The sequence below is a fragment of the Pelodiscus sinensis genome, chromosome 15, assembly GCF_052426305.1.
Source record: "Pelodiscus sinensis isolate ZL-2025 chromosome 15, ASM5242630v1, whole genome shotgun sequence".
Lineage (NCBI taxonomy): Eukaryota > Metazoa > Chordata > Testudines > Trionychidae > Pelodiscus > Pelodiscus sinensis.
In genome coordinates, this window is record NC_143066.1 from 7660984 (window position 1) to 7677915 (window position 16932).

A 16932-nucleotide genomic window follows, 5' to 3' on the forward strand; every position below is an offset into this window, starting at 1 on the left:
ATTGTATGCAATGGTAGTTTGTGCCGGCTGTTGTGAAACGAGGCAAATCTCTAGATGAGGAACTACCCCTAGAAGAGCTGTGCATACCTCCGGAACTACATGTACCCATGACCATCCCTGTGCCAAGCACTGCCCAGACACACTCCCTGCTCCTGCCCCAATCTACCTCGACATCCCTTCTCACAGGCTCCTCCTATGTATGACCTCTCCAGCCCCTTCCCCAAAGCCCCCTCCACTGACTTACGCAAGCCAAAAGATTACAGGGGGGCTGGGTGTGAGGACGCCACCCTGCACTCACTATGGTGGCATGAGCTAGAGCAACCCGGCAGGCTGATGCGCTCCACTCAGCCACCCATCAGCCCACTGTGCTCTGCTTCACCCTGTCTGCAGGGAATGGAACACTTCACAAATTTGTGTGTCATCCTTGTGCAGGGGCCATGCTAACCTCGGAACAGAGCGCAGCTGGGGGCAGGCCAGGGGGCTCTACTTCTCGCTGCCACGGTGAAGTGGAGCGACCCAGCTGGAAAATAGCAGAGGAGTGGTGCAGGCTGCTGCCTCTGTCACTCCACTTCTAGGGCACCTACTGCTGCAGTGAGGGTGGAGCGAAGGGGATGATTCCTGCTGCTGCCCCACCCCAGGCCACGCCAAATCATCCTCCAGGCCACTCTGGGCCCCACTGGCTCCCATCAGCCCCAGTGAAGGCCCCCAAAGCACAGGGCCAAGGACAGGATAGCTCAGGGTGGCAACAGATGCAGTGCATGTACCCATAGTTGAGAAAAACTGGCTTAGAGCATCTGTTTTATTCATTAAACCAGAGAAGTGAACAAGGGCTACCACCAGAGCAATCCTACAGCAGCTTCTGGTTACAACTTACCCTGGGCAGATTTAAACCCATAATGCAGAAAGGAAGGGGCTGCTGTCACCTTATCAGTCTCCCAAGCCATGCTGTTAGCTGCTGTACGGTGTCTTAAAAGGGGAAGGGCAAATCTAATTCCTTTAACAGCACAGCTCTTACCCATGTTTCCAGGATGTGATTTTGTTCTGCTCTTGCATTGGCTTTCATCACAGCTGCCGGACAGATCTCCCCCACGTCATGGGAACAAGCAAGCAGGAGAAGACCTTTGTGCAGAAGAGATTTCTTCTAACCACCCTAGATGAGTATTAACTTAGAAGCAAAGTGAAATGCCTAGAGTGAATATGCCAATATTCAGAGCTGGCTACCTACAAAAAAGAGTATCTAATACATTATTCACTATTATGGAGTGCATCTGTTACCACCATATGCAATTTAAATGAATTATTCAGTGAAAACAAGTATAACATTCATCAAACAGCATATTCAGAAGACATCGTTTGGCCAAGTTTATTTAGAATACTCTCTCAGCTGATGTCAACTTCTGAAGCAACAGTAAGGGCTGGGCTTTTGACTTCATAGGGCTCAGAGCAAACAGTCTCAGTGACCGTGTTAAAATGGGATCATGAGCCACGCTGGGGACCTGACTCTCAGTTTGAGAACTACTGGTTCAGAGAAAGCCCGAGTACCGGTCCCGGCTCTGGGGAAAACTCTGTGTAGTTCAAGAACTTCTTTCTCTTACCAATATAATTTGGCCCAGTAAAATATACTAACTTTCCTACCTTGTCTCACGATAACATTTATCATGCCAGATATTCATCCAGTCATTTAAAAAGGTAGCATAATAGAAGATTTGACTGCACAGTATATTCTGGAGAGTGCATTAGCACCCCTCCCACAGCTCTGCCTTCTCCTGGGGTTAGTGTCTTATCTTGTTCTGGGAGGGCGGCTTAATAGTTTTTCCTGGGGGCAGCCTCTCCCTTCCAACCTCAGGTCCTTAGTTCTCATCTAGGCACCATTATTACATTTAAATACAGGCTTGTGTGAATGCAGAGCCAAAATGAACTAGTTAGGGGCGACCATCTTCCAGGTATGATCAAAATTTATTAGGCTGAACCTTCCTCTACTGTCTATATTAATATCCTGAAATGTCCAGTTCAGAGATTTGCCCCTGAAAGCTGTTTTCTTTCTGAATTTACAAAACTAATAATATTTAACCCATCAGCGTTCATTGACTTGACTGAGGCTTGGTCTAGACCTGTGGTCCCCAACGCGGTGCCCGCGGGCGCCATGGTGCCCGCCGGGCCATTTATGTGTGCCCACAGAGCAATCTGGGCTGGCCCTGCCCCCGGGCATGTGGCAGGTGCTAGCCCCAGGCGCAGGGGCAGCCCCTACCCCGGGGTCACGACACATGCCAGTGCCAGCCCCAGGCATGCGGCGCCTGGGCGGCCCATCTGGGGTCGCAGCACATGCCAGTGCCGGCCCTGGCTCTGGGTGCGCGGCACATGCTGGTGCCGGCCCCGGGTGCGCGGAACCTGGGTAGCCCCTGAGTGCACGGCCCCTGGGCGGCACCTGGCCGGGGTCCCGGCCCATGCTGGTGCCAGCCCCGGCACGCGGCACATGCTTGGCCCCGCCCCCAAGCACGTGGCCCATGAGCAGCCTTGCCCCTGGACGCGGGGTGTGTGAGCAGCCCCACCCCCAGGTGCCCGGCAGCCCCAAAACATTGGGGACTACTGGTGTAGACTACACTCATCAAAAAAAGCTATGCAAATTGTGCTGCACACTTCGCGTAGCTTTTTCGGAAGAGGATTTTCTGCCATTTGGCCCCAAGCCTCCTCTTTTGGCGGAGCCCTTATTCCTCTTAGAATGAGTATACAGAGCTCCCTGATAGAGCGTGTTTGCTCTTCTGCAAAAAAAAAAAAAAAAAAAAAAAAAAAAAAAAAAAAGAACAAACGCATTTCCTGGATGCAGCAAAGTTGCACTCTCCCAGCAGAGAACGAACGGTGTTTCTAACGTGAGCGCTGAAGCTTTAACAGTCCAGAATTAACATTACTTGAAAGCTCCTTCATACTGGCTCTGTACTTGCTTTGGATTCCTAGCAGGCAAAAAAACAAGATGGTGTTTGAACTGTGGTATGAGTAAAGGAAAGGCGGATAGGGACAAGTTCTTAAAATGTGAGGTTATCAAGCTGCACCCCCTTCCCTTGGTAAAGTTTCTAAAAATGTAAAGTAAAAGCCAGTTCTTGGCAATGTTTAAAAGCAAAGGAATTTTAAGAGATCTTGACCATCTGTTGCTTTCGGCTGGTTGCCATTTTGCATTTCTCTCAGTGTCCACTAACTAAAGTGAAAGCCATTCCACTTGATTTGCAGCCACTTGCACCTACTAGCTCGTGCTGCTGCAATGTTAAGGTTCCAAACATTGCAGGGGAATGTTTGTTTTAAAGCAGCCGTTGTCACTGGACTTTTTTTATTAGTATTGGCAGCCCCAGTGCTGGGGTGGCACAGGATGTGGTTTACCAAGTCAGCCTGTCTATTGATCGGTCGACAAAGCAAGGCTGAACTTTCTAAGAACTGCCATCCCTCAGCAGTTTGTCTGACTTATTGCTATCGCTATTAGCTAAAAGGTAACATGAGAAGTCTAGGTTGTTCCAGTTGTAGTTAAGGATGGTACCATAAAACCCTACAGAAATGTTACTGAGCTGTTGTTACAGGATATAGCACAGAACTAGTATAAGACTCCTTGCATGTTAACAGTACCATAACATCCTCAGGAAGTTAAGTCAGTTTGATCTCCTGCATCAGGCCTGAAAATGTAAGTGAATTCACACTTACTGGGGGTTTTCTACACTTCCAACCCTAGAGACATTACTATGCTAATAGGAGGCAGTAATCCACCTCCAGGAGAGGCTGTAGCTAGATTGACAGAATTCTTCCATTGACCTGGTACTGTCTACACAGGGATTTAGGCTGCCTTAATTACATTGCTCAGGAGTGTGGATTTTTCCCAGACCTATTTTCTAGTGTATGCCAGGCAAGAGATGCCAATTTACATGGCCAAAAAGTGTTCCAACATAGGGGACACCCACTGCTCATGCATAAGATTAGAGATGGGATGGGAAATTCTACCCTTGCCATTCCCCCTGCACCTCTGACTGCGTTGTAACAACGATAAAGCCTCCAAACTAGCTGGGATATTGTCCAAAGCGTCTCCAGAGATTTTGGAAGTTCACCAGAGTATCACGTGTGTTGCTTGGAGGTGTTCTCTGCTGCTTGAGTGCTAGCCTCAGGGATCTCAGCACAGACAAGGCAGGGGCTGCTTTTCAGGAGGCAGAATGGTAGCCACCCAGAAGTTTGAGAGCTGAACATTTATGCATTAGAGTTCCTTTGAAGGTTGGCTGCTTCTTTGCTCTGAAGACTCATGTTATAGATCCCATCACGAACGTGGGACAAACTGGAACACAGCAAGGCTGTGAAGCCTCTTCAATGTATCAGATCCATTTCTGGTGTGAGATTTAGCAATTTGGGATCCAGCATTATTTAGCCAAAGAACAGGCACTGCATGGTCATCAGCAATAAAAGATTATTCACAGGGAGCTGGGGCACCATCTCTGGGTTTAATAGGAGTAGTTTAGGCTCCATGAGCCACTCAAGTCTTTGGCTTCACTCCAATATCACTATCGAGGGTCCCACGTAGTGTCACCTAATGGTGGCAGTTTTAAGATGCAGGGTCTCATCTATCAGAAGCTGCCATTCATTTCAAATAGACCACCCTGGTGCTGCTGAACCACTTGTTGCAGCCCTCAGCCATTACCAGTTCCTTACGCAGTCTCTGCAAGGTGGAAGAACTGTGACTGGATTTTACTCTGAAGCCTGTTGTGTTGGCTCAGTCGGCTTGAAGCAAGGGTAGCAGGTACAGGATGGAGGGCTGTGCGCGTTCACAACCTGAGTTGAGTCAGCACTGGGATTCATGGCCTGAGACTGTGGGATTGTTTTGTTCTCAGCCACGTGGACGTGACATTACACCCCTGAAGGGTACAGCTATGGTAAGGCATGTTGCTAAGCCAGGCCAAGAGACCCAGACCACTGATATCACAGGTAACGCCATCTCCCCTCCCACCCCCTACTCCACAGCAGTGGTTCCCAAGCTACGGGTGGGCCTCCCAAGGAAGGCATGCATGGGAATGCATCAGTAGAGGGACGAGTGGTAGGGTTTTCGGTTTTGGAAAAGGTGGCTGGGGCTTGTGTAGAAGGGCCATGCACTTGCAGGAGGTGGAGATAAAGGGAACAGCCCTACCAGCTGGCCTCAGGCTCCCCCCCTTTTTTCCTTCACTGTGAGGCAGCACAGGCTCATGTTCCTCTCCCCCACCAAATCCCTTCCCTGGAAGAAGCAGGCTCCAGCAGTCAGACCAGGGTGGCAGCAGCAGAGCAGGAGTAAGTGTGGCCAATGGGGCACTAGATCTGCTGTGAAAAGTGATTGCAAAGATCACTTCTCGTTGCTACCCTTACCTCTGAGCTGCTGCTGGGCAGCTATATACATACATGTAGGCAGGTAGTGGTGGGGGAGAACAAACAATAATACACAATAAGCATACACAATAATCCCAAACACACAGCCCCTCGCCATAGCGCACACTCATTTGCCAGTGTCACAAACACAAATCTCCCAGCACATCACCCCCGCACAAAACAGTTTTCCCAAACGTATGTTTTCACTGCAGCCTACCCCCCTCATTCAGCACTTGCACAAATCCACACAACATTCCTTAGCACAAAACCACTCCCACACATCAGCACAGCCACCCTACCAGCACATAACCCCCATCGACATTCTGAAGCCTAGAATGTCTGATGAGTCAGTGTGATGCTATGAAAGCAGATAGTGGCATGGCTGAAAGCCATTTGAGTTTAGAATACCACCAGCTTCAGACATCCCTGGGATTCAGATGTGTTACCATCCAATTTTTTAAGTTCTTAATTCTTTTAAAACACAACTTTACAAATCCCACTGATGCAACAGCAGAGGCTTTCAGCTCTGAGCTTAGCAATAAGGAAGCGCGACAATATCAGAATTCCAAGGGTCACTGCGCTTTGCAGCTTCCTCTCTAGATTTTAAGCTCTCCAGTTAATGGATCTGATATTCACAGCTTGGCTGGAAAGCTCCTCACCATTTATGCCATGCAAATAATAGGATTTCATACGAGTATAATCCGGACGAAGGAAATTCTCCATGGCTGGAAGCAGTTGCACTGCCAGCCTCCTGTGGGTGTGCAGAAACTGCATGATTGGGAGTCGCTGTCTGGAGAAATAATTGTTGCATCAGGACAGTTTTGTATTTATCAGCCCTATACTGGGCCTCGATCCCACAATTAGCTCCACCTACGCTGGGGACTTCACTGAGGTTCCACTAAGGCACAGGGGTCAACCCATTGCAGGATCAGGATTCTAAATGACCCTTCTGGCCGATGAGTGACAATCTGTGTGTGGAGTGGAGAGTGGCATATAGTCCCCTAGCACCGCAGGATGGACTTGAGAGGGCCTTGGAAACAACCACTGGAACACTGTGTTACCAAGAAAGGTTTTATTTTCTTTTGCCAGTAGCTTTGTTAATTGCACAAAAAAAATTTGTTTTGCCATTTAAACATTATCACACATCCTATTCTGAATGACAAACGTTAATTAAAAACAAGGCAAAAAATAAAAATTCACAATCTTAATTACCTATAGGATCTGTCATTGAGGAAACAAAAGGAAACTGCTTTTCTTACAAGCTGTTCACAAGTGTCACATTTTCTTTTTAAAAAGGAGGGAGTCAAAAATAAAGCAAAATTGCTAAAACAGAAATCCTCAGGAAAAGGATCTTTACAGAATTGCCAACAATATTAAGACAACATTGACTAGCCATTTTCATTATAGCATCTCTCAATCCACAGCTTCCCCCCTTCCCACCCGCTCATGTCTCAGGCCTGCAACAGAATGGAATTCCCGGTCAGAGACAGATACATATAAGAATCCATTTGAAACTGACTCCTGGGCCAGAACCTGAAATGGCATCTGAAACAGTCCACTTTTTGCCATTTCCTCCCCTCCCCTATGCTTCATGTCTACGTCAGAGTGCGCTCTCTGTTCCCTTGTGTATCAATAATTGCAATGTCCTACCGGAAACACCACACCCTCCAGCAGTTCTGTATCCATCTAGCTAAAGAGCTGCAGTTCAGTTTTTACAGGATAAATTACAGTGTTTTGCTGCTCTGCCCTGCCACTCCCATGTACATTCTGATCCCCAGTTTGAGAACATGAATGTTTGACAAAACGAACCTGCAGAAGGGCAGTGACCCAGGAACTGTTTTCCCTATGTATAATTCTTTGAATTCACTAGAACGCACAGATCACAAGATTTAAGAATTCCCTTCTCCCCAGCTGGTTCCAGAGTATAATGCAGGGAGATCCTTGACTACACTGGCTCAGATCCATTCATCCTAAATGTATTCCAAGAGGCTTCAGCAAGGACATTATAAGAGCCCTCTATTGCACTGGCTCAGTTCTCAAGTGACCCTGCAGAGACACCTTGGAGAATAAATTCTAAGATCCATCTACCGAACACTGACAAGGTGAGTAACTTTTCCCACATACCTTAAACTGACATAAGCTGTGCACCATCGTACAACAGTGATGTGTTTAACCAAGGATTTTAAATGCTGACTTGAGATTTATTGTGGTTGTAAAGTGTGCATACAAGATGTTAAAAGCAGACTGATAGTTAATAGCAGGTAAGGTTACGAGTACATTTAATGTAGAATACCTAGGTGCAGGATGACTGGTTTTCATGAGTAGACGTATACGTAAGATTGTGCACAAAGTGATGTGTAACAGGATATCTTACTGCAGGGAGATGCTTACCATTGGATGTGTAATAAAATGTTAGCTCACAAACAGTAATGGGTCATCACAAAAGGTGAAGCATTTCAAAGGGGAGCTTTAGAGAGGAGTTGGATGTTCTATTCCATAATGTATGCCTGATACATCCCACCTCTTAATGAACCAGACCCACAGCTTCATAGATCCCACTGCAGGCAAGGCATCTGCTTCAACCAAAGAAATCCCCAGCCCAGAATCAGAGGTTTCCCTAAACAATACTGCAGCCCCTAAGTAGCTGTTAATGAAGAAGGGGACAGCAATGCCAAAGTAGGTGGTTTGTTCTTAGCCAATGCAACCAAAAGGATCTGGCAGCAGGAGGACAAGCAGCCCTTAATCCAATGGAACATAGCCTGCTTTTCTTTCTGCACTTCTGAATTCCAGCATAAAGGGAGTCGAGAGGGATACCCAACCTAAGGAGTTGGGGGCGTGATCTCAGCGAATAAAACTAGTTCATGGTGTTTTATTAATTTGAGTCAAAAATCCAAGAACCCTCCCTAACGGCTAATACTGAGTGAATTAAAACAACAAAGATCTGTGTTTTTACAGATCGGGGCCTTGTTTGCACTCTGACTTGCTTCACCTTCGGCACTCACAATTTTTGCATTCTTTTAATTTCACTTCCACCATTCATAGTTCCAACACCTCTAGGCTCAAGTTCACGGCACTCTTAGACCCACATTCTATTTACCAAGGCTTTCTTAAATGTGGGTTTCTGCCAAGCAAGAGATATTATGCTCTGCTAGTGTGCTGCCCACAACAGCAACACTCAGCATTTGTACGTGAAATTTTACATGTTTTACAGGTTCACTAATCAAGCCTCACAACATCCCTGTGAGGTAGGTTAATATCAATCCCATTTTTACACATGTGGAAACTGAGGCAACAAGCTAAAATGGCCACCTGAAGGCCAGAGGAAGAGCATGGACTGGAACTGTGTGACTTTCTGTCTCTTGGCCCTATGATCATTCCTATAGCCCGTTGGTCAGATCATGGCTCTTCTTGTGATACTGCCAGAACCCAAGAAGCATTTATTTAAATAACTGTCAGGAAAAAGGTTGCAGGTAATTAAAAAAAATCCACATAAAATAAGGGCCAGAAGAACCTCAAGGTTTTTTCACCAAGAAAAACAAATTCGGGCTCAATTTTAATCTTTGAATTTTTACATCTGATTTTTAAGCCAACCCCTATAAATCTTTTAACACTGTTTACAGTGATGTGCAGCTGTGATTAGCCTTTTAGGAGGCTGCGTTTATATCAGAATCTCTCATCCACCATGGCCCGTGGTCCCTAAGCCAGAGTTATCTGTAGAGGGGAAGACATGAATGCAGTTTGCTTTTCCCATCCGTATGAGAAGCTCCTCCATCAAGGTGCTGGGGGATGACGATAGTGTTGCATGCAACCTACACACACAGCCCCATCAACCTGCAGAACTGTCTTATAGCAGTGGGTGATGAACAGGAGCAATTCTCACCCCACAACAGGGACTTCGGGTTCTACCAATATTCACAGGTAGATGGGATGCATTACAACTGTCCCTCGATGCAGAGAGGCCAAAGTGTATGTTACCCATGGGAAAGGAGAGAAGCAATTGTTAGAAACAGCATCTCAGACAAGCGTACAAAAGAGGAAATAAAAAGCCAAGCAGCAGATTTCTGGCTGAATTGCCTCAGAGCTTCTGAACCAGCCGCCACCATTCTGTTCCGTGATGTCAGTGCATGGCATAGATTTTCTAATCAGACTGCAACAATCTGAGCCCCTCCTCCCCCTTGTGCCACCAGGGGAAGGTTCACCACAGCAGCTGCCCTTGTGGCAGATCTCAACAAAGTTTGTGTATAAAAGGAAATGGAGACACAGATGGACTGGTCCAGAGTTAAAACCCAGTATCATCATAATATTAATTAATAATCATGGTATTAACAGTAAGAATGGTGCAGCCTAGTGGATGTAGGCCCTGTACACAGCAGACATGTCATTGTCTGATTGGTCCAATGCTTTCGCTCGTTTGTATACCTGGAGAAGAGAAAGGGGCACGGGATCAGTTATGCTTCTCCCTGGCAGTAGCCATCACTAACCAGAGCATTGTTCTAGTTACCCAGTGCAATGCGTGCAGCACAGAATAGAACATATAGAACTTGTAGTACTTTTGTCACCTTCTCTGATCACAAATGACCTATACAGTTCCCAAACTCACCTCACTTCTCCCCAAGTCTCTCTCTCATCCACCATACTACAAGGTATACCTCAATCCCTTTACTGTCTCTCCCTTCTAGATTTTCCCTCTTGTTGAGAAGCAGCCTCTCTGCCCTGGAGGAGACAGGTCCAAAGAGAGGCTGAGCGACTTACCTCATTGGCTGCGGCTGCCATGGGAGTTGGGTGGTTGACAGAATCACCTAGTGCAATGGCTAATCTAAGATCCTTCTGGATGTATTTCAGGTAGAAGTCAGGTTTAAAGTTTCCCTGTAGGATATCTGTAAAGAAAGACCAAAATCAGACTATAAATTGAAAAACCTGAATGGTGTGGAATGCTACTAGGGCTATCGATGAATTAGTTAACTCAAAAAATTAATCATGATTAATCACACTTAAATACCAATTAAAATATATTCAATATATTTGGACTTTTTGTACATTTTCAAATATACTGATTTCTGTTGCACAGAATACAAAGTTTATAGTGCTCACTTAATATTGGATTATAAATATTTGCACAGTAAAAATGATATAGTAGTATTTTTCAATTCACATCATACAAGTACCGTAATGTTAACTCCTTATCATGAAAGTGCAACTTACAAATGTAGAATTTTGTTTACTGTTTACAGCACTCAAAACACAAAATGTAAAACTTAGAGCCTACAAGTCCACTCAGTCCTCTTTCATGTTCAGCCTATTGCCAAGACAAACGAGTTTGTTTACATTCATGGGAGATAGTATTGCCTGCTTCTTATTTACAATGTCACCTGAAAATGAGAACAGGTGTTGGCATATTAGGGATGTAAGCAAACAGTTGACTAACTGATAAGCAGGAGCTTATTGGTTTGCACTATCGACTAGATGTATCCCCCGCACTTCCCCAGCTGTGGCTCTGCAATATTAAGAGACAGGGGAGTCAATTCACAGAGATGCCAGCTCAGTCCCTGATCCCATGGGTCATGGGTCTGTGTGCATAACCTCCCCCGCTGCCGCTCTGCATTACAAGAGACTGGGCAACTGGTGTCTCTGCGTGCCGGCTCACCTGTCCCTTGTAATACAGAGTGGCAGTGGGAGAGGTTATGCTGGGACCCACAAGCCAGACTGAGCGCTGTAACGGTGATCCTTATAGACTAAAAAAAATATGTCGACTACTTGATTAGGAAAGTAACCACATTTTTAACATCGTTATCACATATCACTTCTGTAGCTCATGTTGCAAGGTATTTACATGCCAGATATGTTAAATATTCATATGCCCCTTCATTCTTTGGCCACCATTCTATAGGGCATGCTTCTATGCTGGTGATACCCTTTAAAAAAAGAATGCATTCCTTACATTTGTGACTGAACTGCTTGGGGGAGAACTGTAGGTCTCCTGTTCTCTTTTATCTGCATTCTGCCTATATGTCATGTGATCCCTGTCTCAAATGACCCACACGTGTTCGTTTTAAGGATGCTTTCCTTGCAGATCTGACAAAAGGCAAAGAAGTTACCAATGTGAGATTTCTAACACTAGCTACAGCACTCAACCCAAGATTTAAGAATCTGAAGTGCTGTCCAAAATCTGAGGGGGACAACATAGAGTATGCTCCACAAGACTGAAAAGAGCAACACTGTGATGCGGAGACTACAGAACTGAACCACTAAAAAGAAAATCAACCTCTTTTGGTGCCATCTGCCCCAGATGATGAAAACAAACATGCGTCTTTCAACTTGTAACCAAACATGTTTGACTGAGCAACTGGCTGAAGGAGAAGCAGGACTGAGGGCTTGTAGACTCTAAGGTTTAGCTTGTTTTATTTCAACTTTCATGGTAAAGAAACTCCACTACAGTACTTGTATTAGGTGAATTGAAAAATTAAATTTTATTTTTTACAGTGCAAGTATTTGTAACCAAAAATAAATATAAAGTGAACACTGCATTGTGTTCTAATTGAAATGAATACACTTGAAAAAGTAAACATCCAACATATTTAAATAGTATTCTATAATTTTTAATCACATGATTAATCACAATTGTCAATAGTGTGATTAATCACAATCTTTTAATCACAATTCATTTTTTAAAATCCTAAATTCTACATAAATCTTTACTTCCTGTCCCCAGCTCCCAAGATACTCCTTCCCTAGTCCCTACCCTGCACCTCCCCCTGGTCACAAAACAAAATTTCACTATCATGATTGTCAAACTGAGTCCAGACTTCCAAACAGTTCCTATGGCAGATTTCCTTCCATCTCATGTGTCACCTTGTCCAATGAACTGCTTACTTCCAGTTCTAAGGAGACTGGCTGCCGGTGATGTGGAATTGGTGCTTTGTCCTCCAAAGCCCTTGCTATGCTGGGAGACAGAATTCAACCTTTCACGTCAAGTCTGATATAAAGGGGCCAGCAACAGAAAATTCTCAGCCTCCCAGGCCGACAGCCAAAGGGACATTACTTTCCCCACTTCATCTCTGTCTACGGTTCTTAGGCTAAGGCAACTACCAAGACTTATGATAAAAACAAGAAGGAAATTTACTTTGGCACTTCTGATCCAGGAAGATGCTGGCAAGTTGTCCCTGATTGAGGATATCCAGAAGAGTTTGCTGGGACTGACCAGTCACTTGAGCCAGGGTCAGGCCTTCTGCTATCGTAGCCATGAAGCTACCTTGGACCATGTTCACAATCAGCATCATCTTGGCAGCGTTGCCTACTTCACCTGTGAAAGAGACAGACCATTGGACATTCCTCCACAGCATGGCAGGCTCCTGGTACACCCCCTCCCCAACACTCCCCCCCTAGCTCTAATAGCTTCCCCTTCCCGCCGTTTTACAGATCGGTGACCCTTAAGGCCACTGTCCTGGGGAAGAAGGAAAAAACGTACCTTGATGAAAAGTTGTTCTGAAATAAAAAGCTTCATGGAGCCCCTAATCATAAACCTCACCCTAAACATAGTTCCAGAGTTTGAAACAGAAGCTTCAGCCAACTTCAGAAGCCCCATCACAATTCTAGACAGACCATGTCCAGCTTCTTGTACTACCTCATGAGAGCGACTAGGAAACTAGCTGATATGCTCAACCTCTTACCAGTGTCTGCAAAGAGGATATATGTCCCCCTCAGACTCCTTGCTGGAAATCCTGCTCCTTGCACTGACTGAGAAATTGCAAGGCCCCTGGTGTTTCAATTACCTAGAAAAAAAGAGGTCTTCCCCATTGCTTGGAAACAGCTACTACAGTCCTCATATAAACCTCTATCTCCAGCTGCTAAGATCACCAGCATCCCATCATTAGACAGCTGTTGATTTCCTGAGACAGGTGCTTCCAAAAAGCGGCCACCCCTGGATACTATCACCTGGAAACAAAGAGGACATCCCCTGGTTATCTTTGCATGAACAGAACAGACACACTATGTAGACAGCATGGCAAACAAGAACACCATGCAGGGTGCTTGTAGCATGAGGAATAGAACAGATAAGATGAAGAATGAAAATGCTGCAAAACTCAGGGCACCATACAATACAGGGTAGTGCAAAAGGTGCCTTTGCCCAGGAACTTGCCTTAGCCACGTACTTGTATCTCTGTTAGCGTTTCCCCGCCCTCCAAAGTTAGACTAGAGGATTCCACGTTTCATTATGTGAAACTGTGTGACTACACCTCAAGCCACTGAAAAAGTCTAAGAAATGTGGGACAATGAACGTGCACATTATATGGCAAGGTAAAAAGAGGTGCTAGAAAGGAGTTGGTTGAGTAGAAAAACATTCCATGGACTCTGGCCCCACTCACAGAAACTATTGTTTGCTGGTGTATTTATTTCACTGTGCCATCCTAAATTAGGTCACGTATTATTCACTTGCTGCACCAGTGATCCATCTTCTGGCATTTGATTTAGCAGGTCTAGTTAAGACCCGCTAAATCAAACACGGAGGGTAGCTCTGATCGGTGCCTGTATTTCTTGCAATCACGAGGAGTAAGGGAAGCCAATGGGACTGTTTGCTCCCATTGGCTTCCCTCTGTGAAGATGGCGCCAAACTCGGCTTAAGGTAAGCCAACTCCAGCTACATGTGTTACGTAGCTGAAGTTGCATACCTTAACCCAACCTTCCAGGTCTAATGTAGACCTGGCCTTAGGAGGGGCATATGGACGGGGACTTAGAAGTCAAGAAGATGGAAATACCCTGGCATTCAAAGAACGGTATCGTCTTAATTTTACTTTGGCTGCTCGTGACTACAGACCTTTGATAGATGTTCTAGTGACTTCCCAGATCTTTGTTTCTCACAGAAGCATATTAGTTCATAGTAGATCCAGAGTCTGAAGTATAAATGGTATTACCAACAGATATAACCTTACAATTGAGCAATTTAAATTTTGTGCACTATTGTGCCGACCAGTCCTTCCTGCTTTTAGTCTTGGACCAAAGCCAGTTTCAGGACAAGGAAATATGGCAGGAACCAAAGTTTCTTCTAAAAGAAGTTATAATTTTTCTTCCCAGAAATATCCCCCTTGAAGTAAATAATTTTAAAAGACAGGCACATGAAGAGTTAACTCCCTGAAACAATAAGAATTCCACCAGGTGAATGTCAATTACCTGGGCCAGTTCTGTGACTGTATCTGCATCCACTGTTGACATATCCACATAACACTTCCCTGGGCGTATACCCTGCAATACTCCACTTGGACCAAGCACCAGCTGTGGGAATAGAGAAGGGGTAAAGCAATAGGGTGTCTGCAAAGAAACCCAAAACTTCAGTCAGCAGTTAAAACAAGCCTGATTCTACAGTGCTGGTCTACTGGAAGACTTCCAGAAATAATCATGCTCAGAGCGTAATTTTAAATAATTGTACAGACTACACCAATGTACGGTTCGAAAAATTATTACTGCACTATCTGGCACCTGGAATGGTCCTGACTGATGTGTTCAGTGGCACCAGGAGTCTTGTATTCCATGACTGTCCAAAGGCTTTGGGTTTGGCTGGGCAAATCAGGACTCTATGCTGCACTCCCATTAGGAAAGAAAGAGATAATCCTTACATCCTTTGCTGCCTTTGGATCTGATACGCAGGCGAAGGTGATGTCACAGGTCGAGACCACCTCAGCGGGGGTTCTTCCCAGCCGTGCCCCCTCCTGGATGAACAAATCACACTGCAAAAGTCACAGATCCAAACGTAAGGAGCAGGAAGCACAAAGCATCAGGTCCTCTAAGCTCCTGCTGTCACACAAACTTTACCCATCATACCCAGCCTGATGCGAGACAGGCCTGGCATATTAGCAGGACAGACTACTGTGTAGACTCTGATGCACAAGGTGCCTCCTGCACAATTCCTGAACCCCAGGAGGCATGGACAGAGTACAAAAGGAGGAAAACATTTTGAACGCACATAACAGGGTGGGGGTAGGGTATGTCTTGTGAGGCTTCATAGGAGATTTGGAAACTCCCAAGTTTGCAGGAAGGGGAGAAATCCTGGAAGATGACTGTCAGACACCTGTTTTGTCAGCAGGAATATCCAGTGTGATGACAATGGGGGATCAAGGAAGGCAGCAGATTAGGGTGTTTTTTTATTAGACTGGCTGCTTCTCCAGCTGGCCAGTCTTATTCCACTGTCTGTGTTTAGAGGTGGTCTCTTGATCTATATGAAAAATGGTCACTTTTGTACGTGCACATCACTGTAGGGCACGATCTCATGAAAAAAGCAGCTCTCTCACCCCCTCTCTCTCACCCCCACCCCACTCTTCCACTCCTCTTCCCTCACACAATGAAAAAAGGCAAAGCTCAATATTGATGAACACTTTAAGGAACTTAAATCCTAACCTGTCACTTTGCTAGGACATTATGAATTGTGCTGATCAAATGATTTCTACTGCCACTAACAGTGTCACACTGATGCAGTTGTTCTTTTGGAGTCAAAATAGCGTGTGGTTTCCCGCCTCCCCAGAGCCACAAAAGGGGAAAGAAAATAGTTCGCTGGATACTCTGCACTAACATTATATGGCCAATCAGCTGTTCTTGAATTAGTTTCTGGTGATTAGTTTCCTGAATAGCAAGTAGGGTGCCAGGGGATGGAGAGTCCTATCCAAATGGCACATCTCTCAATGAGCTTGCCTAAATACCTCTTAGCTGTGTAGCTTCATACTCTGTTCTAGCCCAATATAGTCACACAAGGGCTCTTTAAATTCAATTCCTCCAAGCAGGTGCACGCAGAGTTTTGCCATAAGGGCACTTGAACTAGAGATGTTAGATATCACGTATTTTAGTAATCATGTAGCCGCAACAATTTTTAGCTGTTACACAATTACTAAAATACTCCCTGGGTGCGGGGGTCAGCAGCCAGTGCTCTCCCGGCTCCACTCCCGGGGAGCCCCCTGCCCTACTGACTCTGATCTGGAAGCAGCAGCACAGAATTGGAGACTGAGACGGCCCGTGATGGGAGCTGGTTTAAATATTGGCTCCCTGCGCAAACTAGCTCCCACCTGCCATCCCTGTCCATAAGGGGACCAAGCTCCCCACAGATAGGGGCTGCGTTGGCATCCCACAGAGCAGACTCTGTCCACAGCAAGCCCGGACCTGCTGAGGACAGAGGCTGAAGTGCAGGGGGGCAGGTGGTTCCGTGGAGCTGGTGCTTGTGGGAGCCAACTGGCTTCTCCTGAGCACCGGCTCCCACCAGCCCCTCCTCTGCTGCCTCTTAAAAGCCTGCTCCTCATGAGTATCGGCTCCTGCCTGCCCCCCTCCCTCTCACAGAGGGCAGGTGGCTCTGCAGGATCCAGTGCTTGTGGGGAGCCAGCTTCCAAGCCAGCTCCCCCAGAGCACCAGCCCCCATGATGTTGCCTCTGTGGGAGGCAGCAGGGTGAGGCGGGGCAGGTGGCTCCAACTGGCTCCCGCTTCCCCCCCTTGCAGCCTCTGATACACAGGCAGCAAAGTGGGGGGGTGGGGGGGGAGTAGGCTGCATGTAGTCATTTGGATTAATGGATAAGCCTAGGCTTATCGGTTAATCGTTTAAAT

The 16932-nt window shown here is 46.0% G+C and overlaps 1 protein-coding gene and 1 pseudogene across 7 annotated transcripts in view; both read right to left on the reverse strand.

Annotated features, from left to right (window-relative positions):
• Positions 1 to 387: 387 nt before the first annotated feature.
• On the reverse strand, positions 388 to 448 carry LOC149523538 (U6 spliceosomal RNA; annotated as a pseudogene).
• A 5967-nt stretch (positions 449 to 6415) lies between these two features.
• Positions 6416 to 16932, reverse strand: part of GLYR1 (glyoxylate reductase 1 homolog) — a 30635-nt gene continuing 20118 nt past the window's right edge. For 4 of the 7 annotated variants that reach the window (XM_075899236.2, XM_075899237.2, XM_075899232.2 and 1 more), the window contains 6 exons: positions 14967 to 15077; positions 14524 to 14625; positions 13128 to 13290; positions 12479 to 12658; positions 10111 to 10235; positions 6416 to 9777 (listed from right to left, as the gene is read on the reverse strand). In XM_075899236.2, coding sequence (XP_075755351.1) covers positions 9703 to 9777; positions 10111 to 10235; positions 12479 to 12658; positions 13128 to 13290; positions 14524 to 14625; positions 14967 to 15077 — 756 coding nt within the window. In that variant the 3' untranslated portion in view covers positions 6416 to 9702. Of the gene's footprint in view, positions 9778 to 10110; positions 10236 to 12478; positions 12659 to 13127; positions 13291 to 14523; positions 14626 to 14964; positions 15078 to 16932 lie in introns of all 7 variants that reach the window. The other 3 variants (XM_075899235.2, XM_075899234.2, XM_075899233.2) reach the window with 3 other exon arrangements.